This window comes from Triticum dicoccoides, chromosome 3A, assembly GCF_002162155.2.
Source record: "Triticum dicoccoides isolate Atlit2015 ecotype Zavitan chromosome 3A, WEW_v2.0, whole genome shotgun sequence".
In the NCBI taxonomy this organism is placed as follows: Eukaryota; Viridiplantae; Streptophyta; class Magnoliopsida; order Poales; family Poaceae; genus Triticum; species Triticum dicoccoides.
The window spans coordinates 647071744-647081121 of record NC_041384.1 but is presented as its reverse complement, the minus strand read 5'-3'; the positions used below and the strand labels follow the sequence as shown (position 1 = coordinate 647081121).

Below are 9378 nucleotides of genomic sequence, written 5' to 3'. Positions count from 1 at the left end.
GCTTGATTTCCATCTTTCCCCCAGATAATGCCTGATTTCTACAGTAAAAGAGATATCTGTAGGTCTGTATTTTGAAAATTTTGAATTCCTAAAAGGTAATCAATGTCAATTTGGTTCGAAATTAATCCACTTCATCACGTTCATTCCATCACATTTATCAACTAAAAGTGGTAAAATAAATTCATCACATTTACTGGCCGAGCCTCTGTTCCCATGCCAATTTGTAAAGCGATCAACATCGCATGGATAATGAGCTTTCGCAGACCATTTATTAAACAGTCTAGCAGTGACTGGTGTGAGCCGAGTAAACTTTGCAGTAACATTTTTTGATCCAAGCAGAAGAGCTATCACAAACGGGGGAAGGAAGGACCGGCACGGTAAAAAACAATTCAAATTTCGTGCCCTTCCTCCTCCCGTTCCCAAACCCTCCCCCCATTCCCCGTTCCCCAATCCCCACGCCTCGCCGCGCCGCTTCCCGCCCAAATCCGCCCGATCCCGGCCGCCGGAACCCTAGCCCGCGTCGCCATGAAGATCTCCGAGCTCTCCCCGGAGTACCACCGCCCGCCGCCGCACGCCGCCCACCTCACCGACCTCGCGCGGGTCGTCGCGGACGTCGAGCGGTACGACGCCCCCGACCCCTCCCCCCCGGAGAAGCTCGCCGCCGACTTCCGCCGCGTGCTCACCAACCTCGGCTCCGCCGCCTCGTCCCTCACCGACCCCTGCAGGCTCCAGATATGGAAGCTCGCCACCCGCCTCTGGAACGCCGTCGTCGACCGCGCCAACTCCGCCGCGCTGGCCCGGGGCCCCTCCGCGCGCGCCGCCGAGGCGGAGATCAGGCAGGCCGCGCCGGAGCTCCTCCTCCTCGCCGGCTGCCCCGACGAGGTCCCCCTCGCCGCCGCCAAGGCCGCCTCCTTCTTCCTCCGCGCCGGCCAGGAGTGGCTCGGCCTCGGCCGCGTCGACCTCGCCACCGCCTGCTTCGAGAAGGCCACGCCGCTCGTCTCCGCCCCCGCCGCGGAGGAGGAGCGGGACGTCCTGCTCGGCCTCAACCTCGCGCGGGCGCGCGCCGCGTCCGACGCGGGCGATCAGTCCCTCGCCGTCGCGCTGCTCGGTCGCTCCAAGCCCCTCGCGTCCGCCTCCCCCAAGGGGACCAGATCCCTCGCCGAGGGCTACCTGTCCGTCGGCGAGGCCGCGCTATCCACCAAACCCTCTGACCCCGCCGTTGGAGCGTCCAGCCTCATCACCGAGGCGCTAGATCTCTTCGAGAAGCTGGCCTCCCCCTGCCCCTCCAGCGCCAGTCCCAAGACCCCAAATCTCCAGCAGCAAAAGGGTCGATGCCTCCGCTACCTTGCCCTGGAGCGTCTCGAAGCCAAGGACCACGAGGGCGTCCTGCGTTGTGTCCAGGTCTCGAGGGCTTCAGTGGGGCAGGCGGACGAGCACCCGAGCATGGGGTTCATGGCCCTGCACGCGTGGCTTGGCACCGGGAACTTGGCGGAGGCCGAGAGGGAGCTCGAGAGAATCATGGCCAACGCCAACGCACCAGAGAATGTATGCGTGGGGGCAGCTGAGGTGTACCTTGCCTCTGCGGGGCCTGAGGCTGCACGCAAGGTGCTCGTTGCGCTTGCTGCACGTTGCCGCGCAGGAGGTGCAGCTGCTGCTGTGAGAGTGGTGACCTCGGTGGTTGATGGTGGTATCGGTAGCCCTGGGCGCGCAAGAGCGATCGGTGAGCTCGTGTCGGATGAGAGGGTGGTCGCCCTGTTCGATGGCCCGGCTAACACCAGTCACCGTGGAGCAATGCATACACTGCTCTGGAACTGGTCTGCACTCTCTTACACAAGTAATTTTACAGCATTTTTATGTACATATGATTTCTTGCTGAGGCTGACATTTGGAATTTGGGACAGCGGGTTTGAGCATTTCAATGCAAAGAACTACGATACATGTGCGGACTTGTTTGAGACATCGATGCTTTATCTATCCCGTGAAGAGGGAAGCAGAGCCCGGCGAGCACAGTGCCTCCGAGTCCTTGCCGTTTGCTATCTAGCCCTTCAACGTCTGGATCGAGCACATGAGTTTGTCAATGAGGCTGACAAGGTATTGATCCCTCTCCTCATCACTCCATTAAATAATCTTGCCTACTGCTTCTTACGTTTGACTCAAAATTTGTATCTGTAGGTGGAACACAATGCCCATTGTGCCTTTATGAAGGTAATAAATATACATGTTAATTGTTCAGGGGTCTCATTTAACTCTGGTATTGTTTGCTAACCCAGAAGAGTTGTGTAGATCAAAATTCATCTTCAGAAGAACAACGAGGACGAGGCTATCAAGCAGATAAAAACCATGATGGGTTGCATTGACTTCAATCCCACATTCCTAATGCTCACAACTCATGAGGCTATTGCCTGCAAGGCTGTCCGGGTAGCAGTTGCTTCATTGACCTTCCTTCTTGGTCTCTATTCTGCCGGAAAGCCTATGCCAGAGCGTGAGGTTACTGTCCTCCGCACTCTTATTGAGCTCCTCCGTCGTGAGCAAGGTACTGAGGATGAGATCCTGAAGTACTCGAGACGTGCCAAGCTACGGATGTCTGACCTTGGCGCGGAAGGCTTCTTTGGCAATGGACCTGGTGGGGCGCGTGAACTGAACTGGTTTGCCAGCAATAGCTGGAATATGGGTAGAAAGGTGGCAAAGGAGCAGAAGTATGATCTTAGTGCTGAGTTCTTTGAGCTTGCAGCAGAGTTCTTTGGTGCTGCAAGTAATGATGAGGGTGATGGAAATCGCCCCACACTTTGCAAAGCGTTAATCATGAGTGTCACTTCCATGCTTGAAGCTGAGGAGCTAAACAATTCTCCCTTGTCGGATTCTGATGTTAAAAAAGGTGTTGACATGCTCAGCAGAGCTGGCAAGGTAAACATGGGGTTTGACAAATACCAAAATTTACTACCCCTTGTGTATGTTCTAAAGTGGTTCAGTTTTCTCTACTATTATTCTGATTCAGTTCTATTAATGTGCAGCTATTACCTTCAATCTGGCCCTCGGGTTCAGTTGCCTCTGATCAGGCTGAGGCCAATGACTTTCTGTTTCTTCATACCTTCTACTCCTACCAACTCCTTGACAGGATGGACACCAGCGCACATCCTCAGCAGCTCCAGCTAGTCAAGGACTTCGCTTCCTCTAAAGCATGCACGCCGTCCCATCTTCTCAAACTTGGAAAAACTGCTTCTGAAGGCACCCCACCAAACCTGCTGGTTGCTGAATTTTCCCTGAAGGCTAGCATCAAGACCGCCCTTGCTTCTCACTCCCCAAACTACAGGGTAATCAGTGCTGCCCTCAGGAACCTAGCCTGCCTTGCTGGCTTGCAAGACTTAAGTGGTAGCAAGAGTGATGCAGTGTATGATGTATATCGACAAGCCTACCAGATCTTGGTTGGACTGAGAGATGGTGAATATCCATGTGAGGAAGGGCAGTGGCTTGCAGTGACTGCTTGGAACAAGTCATATTTGGCTAGGCGGCTTAATCAAGCTTCAGTTGGTATAAAATGGATGAAGATGGGATTAGATCTCTCTCGGCATGTTGAGAGCATGAAGCAGTATACAGCAGACATGGAGCAATGCCTTGAGTACTTCCAGAAATTGTTTCATAGTGAAGCTGGTGAACATGCCTTGCTCGGGAAAAACCCTGATGAATGTAGTCAGCAAGAGGGGGCACCAAGCACAAGTATGTCTGGTAGCATGTCTCAGCCTGTCCTAGTATAGTATAGATAAATGCTCCTGAACGGGGCAGTTCACAACCAAGAGATAAATAGATCATTGAGTTATGTACTTGAGTGGTTGCATATGACAGGCCAAGTATTGTCTGATTTACATCTCTAGTAAGCATTTGGATTCTTTGTCGATAGTAACCATGTCCGTGAATATAATGCATGCTGATGTGTAGGAGAGATGACTGAGTGTTTGTAATAAACATTGAATTTGGGAACCTACTGGATTTGTTCAGGCAACCTTTATGACCATTTTCTGTCAAATTCAACTAATCTCCTGATGCCCCTATCATTTTGTAGTTATACTATAGATGGCATTACCATTCAAACTATTCTAGTTGAAAATTGGAGAGGGGCAGAAATACATAAAGAGGGTAAGGACTCCCTGAAACCTTCTATAGTCTACACAACCATATAACTACTCCAGATTCATAATGCTGAACTAACACTTGTGAATGATGTGTATCCTCTTTGAATGCTACTTCAAATTTTGCTATGAATATCCTATTGCCTTACACAGGGACCAGGTTCATATGGTGCTGTACGACCATCGCCAGCTAATGGTGCAGCAGCTACCCCTCTCTGATTCAGCAAACACCTGAAGCGTGACAGTCTTGATGTGGCTGACCTGGTGTCTTCAGAAATCTGCTCAAGTGGACTCCACAGTCTCTCTTCAAGCCAAAACAGTTTAAAGTATATTGGTGAGTCAAAATATGTCATAGAGAAGGCACTGCATTCATGCATCTAATGATTAATAATATTAACAGTCGATTTGACATGTACAGAAAGTAATATCAGAATCGACAAGATTGCATATAGGTTCTGCTTCTATAGCTGTAAATCATGCTCTTAAGTAAGATGCCGATATATAGGGTATAACAAGACGGTTTTTGTTGTGAGCATTCATGAGGAATTAGGATGCCAGCCCTCCCAATGGAAAAGTGTGAATGCAATCATCTTTAACTGCTCAGCAATGTGCTAAACTATTTATGCCCTTGATAATAGATGCCGTGCTTGGGTTTTCTCTTCATAAGCATGGAACAGACCTGAGCATCGCACACTTAGCTGATATATTCAATTGCACTATATGGGAATAGGAATGTTACACGTTTCTGAGTGTGCTCAATTTTTTCATTCAGACATCCATGGCATGTGCATATACAGAAAGGAAGCTATCATTCCAAGTATACCATTATATTGCATCAACATAACCGATTTGAATATGTCTAATCAGGCAACATGGTATGGTGTCCCTTTAATCATGAAGGAATGCAATGTAGTTGATCATATCATATAACTAACTAAGATAATGTTTTGATAAAACAATGCATGCTCCGAGTTTTCAATGCATAGATTATGAGTCTGAAACTATTTATATTACTTACCTGCAGCTGCTGCAGCACGTGGCCAAATAGTTTGTTCAATATCCGATGCATCGATTTGCTCTCCCCACATGCAAACCTCACCACCAATAACCAACCGTTGCTGTTCTGTGTTGTTGATTCCTTTCAGGGGTTCATTCAGGTAAAATCCTTCCCATGTGGCATCCAAGTGATCTAGGTACCACTTATCCTGGTTGCTTACTATGCATCTCAGCCCTGCAGCAACCACTTTTGGTGCTACATCCCCCCCAAGCCTGTTAATTTATGTGCATATGGCTTGTTAGTTACTGAAACCAGCAACAAGTGTCTGAGATGCTATATCTTACTTTACTGTGAGCATAAATGTCAAGAACAATGGCAAGCTTGTAAATGAGTCTAATTCCATTTAAGTCCTATGGTACATTGAAGATTCATTACTGATTCTTTGTGCATGCATGTATTATTCTACAGTTTCCAACAGAGCCATTTTCATGATTGAGGAAGTACCAGTTATGCACCACGGTTTTACGGTCCAACTTATCTCCGAAGTTGTTAAACGTTTCTTCCCTGCAAACATGGAATGGTGTCTGTTAAGGGTTAAGAATTCTATCGACCCTGTGAAATTTTCAACTAATAGGTATACCAGTTAATGACTTCGTATCCATGTGATATTGCTATCTTTTGGGCTCTCAACACAAAATATCTGTATGCATCCGACACATTCATGTGGTTATTATTCAACCTGTGTGCCATGAAAAAGGATGATCATTAGATTAACTGGCTGATACAAAAATATATGACTGATTTGCTTTTGCATTGATAACATGGTTATGGAAGCACATCAGGCAAAGTTATCGATTTTGAGTTCTCTTATGTTGATAAGAATATACCATTCCTTAATGTGTGGTGTTGCAGTCCAGCAGCCTGAAATTCAAAGGAAATGATAAAATGGAGTTAATCTATAGGTTCACTGTTCAGTAATACTATGACAACTGTAAAAGCAATGCTTCGACTTACTTGTATTGACTTCATCACCTCCTAAGTGGACAAATTTGAATTTGAAAACCTTGCTAAAATCTGAAAGAAAACAGAGTTAAAAATCCATTTAGACTGTCGACTAATATTTGCCAATAGCTACTGAATCTAGGTAATGTAACCACTATGTATTATGTGCATTGGTCACTGGTTTCTTTTGGAACACACTCTCGGGATAAATGGTCTTTTGAATAAACAAATGAAGAACCTAACTCCACTGTTGCCAACAAAACTAGTATGATTCATCACCTGAAAGAATACCATCAATAACTTTGAAGGTAAAGTTGTTACTGACATCAAGCGGTTCTCTGCAGCTATCTGATGGCCACAATGATGGGTAGCCAACACCCCTGAAAAAGTGCAACATCTACAACTTTCAGTCATGCTTATTGCTACTATATAAATTAGGTTGCACATTTGAACTCCAATAAGGTATCTGGACTCTACCCTCACTGCATAAAATGTGCCTTTTTGCTACAGAAGACATAACGGAATTCTGGACTATATGCAAGGCAAGGTTGGTTCCTGAGCTTTGCAGTTACAAAATTGATAATTGTTTGCGGGACATTAGGAAATTATGCCATTAGCCGGAACATATGAACTCTAGCAGAGAAATGGGATGAAAACTTAAGCCAGCATTTTCACACCTGCTGTGTTTTCTAAACACTAATGTGACATATTTTAGTTGGTCCGATGTGTTCTAGCAAACAGTCATGATTTTAGAATGTACATGAGCAAATTATCGATTTACAGTATGATCCATCAAATGCCAACCAATTGAAGCGCCTGGGAGTCGTCAATCTTGCCTATTTTCAATATACATAACTGAACAGAATGGAATGTCTTACCATGAACGAGCATGGCCAGGAACATCAATCTCAGCCAAGACATTTACACCTCGTTTTTCAGCATACCTGCAAAGTTATGGATTGGCTACATTATTTCTAGTGTCATAGCTTCATAACTGCGTATCTAAGTTAGTAGAACATGGAATCTATTATCTATGCCATCTCTTCATGCTGCAGTGTTTACACTATAAGTGCAGATGTGAATTACGATCATAAGAAGATACACCTGTTAGCTTTCTTTGCTGTGATATAAACAAATTTCAGAGGCCAAGAATTCTAATATGAATATGGAAGTGAAAATAAAACGCACCGTACAATGTCGATGGCATCAGACATTGTGTATCTCTCGGAATAAGAGTATGAACCGTTCCACAGATTTGGGTATGAAGGTATTTCAATCGGAAATGACTGCTCATCCACGATATGCCAATGGAGAACGTTCTGCATGACGACAGAGTAAGAGTGCATGGTATCATAATGAAAACTAATGTGGAGAAAACATAAACACAATGATATTTTGAAGTCTCGTGCAACTTATTAGTCACACAATTAGTATTGAATGGTCATTAGACCTACCAGTTTACTGTATGTCATTGCATCAATCACTCCTTTAATTATCGCGAGAGGAAGATAATGCCTTGAGGTATCTGCAAGCGTCCAAACACAAGTTAGTATTGATAATCAGCAGTGCAATAATCATGAGCAGGATGGGCATATTAATAAGATTTAACATATAGAAGCCTATGAGAGAATTTTGGCATAGAATTGAGTTTTTTTATGTGGCTGCTCATTTTTTTTAAAATCCTTCAATAAAAAGAAGTAACTTCAAGGTTCTGCTTCTTTTTTTTGAACGAAAACAAGGTTCTGATTCTAGTTATTGGAATACAATAACTGCTTGTTGGGCGAAAGTTAGATAATATCACACTGTATCTCACCAATAAGAAGGCCTCGGTAAGGAAATCTGGGCGCATCACTAATCATCCACGGAGCTGAGTTGAGTCCAATAAGCCTTGATGTGAACTCAAAGTGACACAGTTGGCTAAATGTCTACATTCATAAATAATTTACTGTTGGATCACCTCAAAGAAGATTTAGTGTCCAGAAAATCATACTGGAGCAGTAAGTTACCTGTAAGGCGTGAAGTGCTCCAAAAACTGTTTGAGCCTACAAAATATTGCAAAGGTGACATCAATTATTTTTATGAATCGTATCATGCTATTTGCGTCGGCTTGCATCTTCCATAAATTTGAACACATCACTCATTTCATAAGCTGAAGAACATGCAGGGCATTACCAATACTAGCAATTATTTGTTGGTAACCAGGTTACAGCAATATGCATGTCACAAGTGATGCTGGAATGCGGTGAAGCACAAAAGAGAAAACTACCTTGATGCCTTGTGATATACTCCGTAGTATGTAATAACTTGCCTGTTCAAATTCTATTAAAGAATTGTATATGTAGCAACTGGGTTTTATCTTCATCGAAAAAGCAACTGGGTTATGTTTTGCAAAGTAAGCATGTTTAAAATACTGCTAGTAGCATGCAACTCTATGCCACATCTGAAGTCTGTTGTTTGTGTATAGAACAGTAACTGTATGGTTTGTTTCTCTGTAGGCAGGATACTCTGTCAGGCAATTATCACAAAGAGGACAGAGGAGTTGCAGTAACTAGAAGTAAAGCAACCAAGTAAGTTCTGATGTCTTCCCAGAGCATTATATTAGGAATTTTCACAAGATGAAGCAATCAGCTTTCACTAACCTCAATCTGCGCATGCAGCGGCTCTCCTATTGTAGGAACAGTCAGGTTGTATGACTCGTCCACCTCAAAGCCGAGCTGCAGAGGGTGAACAGCAACAGAGTCAGGCATTTGCAATTTGTGAAGAAACTCACAGTTCATCGGATAAAATGAGAGCAGGTTACCTCATCTTGTGTCGAAAGAACGACTATGTTAACACCGGTAAGCAGGGAGGAGCTTGGGTTTGCACCGTCGGCGTTGTGGTTCAGCTTCATCAAATCGAGCATCCTCTGGAAGGCGTCCTTGAGGATCGCCTTGCCGTCGGAGTACTTGCTTCCCGCCATCGACATGGTGGCGTTGTTGCTGACGTAGAGCCTCTGCGTCCCGTGGGACACCGTCTTGGGCATCGGCCACAGGTCGATATGGTTGGCAGCTATGCAGGATCCAATTGCCAGGAACACGAGGAGGAGCCGCAGAGCTAGCGCCATCTTCGCGAATGCAAGAACCCGCCGCAGTCTGCGGGGGGAAGAGATGATGGAAGTATGGAACGGAAGGAACAATGCGGCAACTACTGGAAGCGCGAGGCAAGTAGGAATTGGAAAACCCTCCTCTAACTGATCTTCATTTTTGTGTCTCACTT

At 45.5% G+C, this 9378-nt stretch overlaps 2 protein-coding genes across 4 annotated transcripts; one reads left to right on the top strand and one right to left on the bottom strand.

Moving 5' to 3' along the window:
* The first annotated feature begins 426 nt into the window (after window positions 1–426).
* Window positions 427–4385, top strand: LOC119269906 (TPR repeat-containing protein ZIP4-like). 3 transcript variants are annotated; one of them, XR_005133848.1, is made up of 7 exons: window positions 444–1814; window positions 1902–2091; window positions 2173–2205; window positions 2284–2904; window positions 3012–3714; window positions 4058–4131; window positions 4278–4385. XR_005133848.1 is itself a non-coding variant. In XM_037551835.1 (6 exons), the coding sequence occupies exons 1-6, from the start codon at window positions 526–528 to the stop codon at window positions 4316–4318; spliced, it is 2877 nt and encodes a 958-aa protein (XP_037407732.1). In that variant the 5' UTR covers window positions 444–525; the 3' UTR covers window positions 4319–4382. The 3 variants fall into 3 exon arrangements, 2 of the variants coding, with proteins under 2 accessions (XP_037407733.1, XP_037407732.1); XM_037551835.1 differs by lacking the exon at window positions 4058–4131 and having other exon boundaries at window positions 4278–4382; XM_037551836.1 differs by lacking the exons at window positions 4058–4131; window positions 4278–4385 and having other exon boundaries at window positions 427–1814; window positions 3012–3979.
* LOC119269908 (beta-hexosaminidase 3-like) lies at window positions 4120–9248 on the bottom strand. The gene is made up of 14 exons (XM_037551837.1): window positions 8924–9248; window positions 8763–8837; window positions 8130–8165; window positions 7937–8048; window positions 7578–7648; window positions 7312–7442; window positions 7002–7067; window positions 6403–6503; window positions 6136–6195; window positions 6009–6042; window positions 5762–5860; window positions 5626–5685; window positions 5143–5393; window positions 4120–4428 (listed from the first exon to the last, which is right to left on the bottom strand). The coding sequence occupies exons 1-14, from the start codon at window positions 9224–9226 to the stop codon at window positions 4262–4264; spliced, it is 1566 nt and encodes a 521-aa protein (XP_037407734.1). The 5' UTR covers window positions 9227–9248; the 3' UTR covers window positions 4120–4261.
* Window positions 9249–9378: the final 130 nt, after the last annotated feature.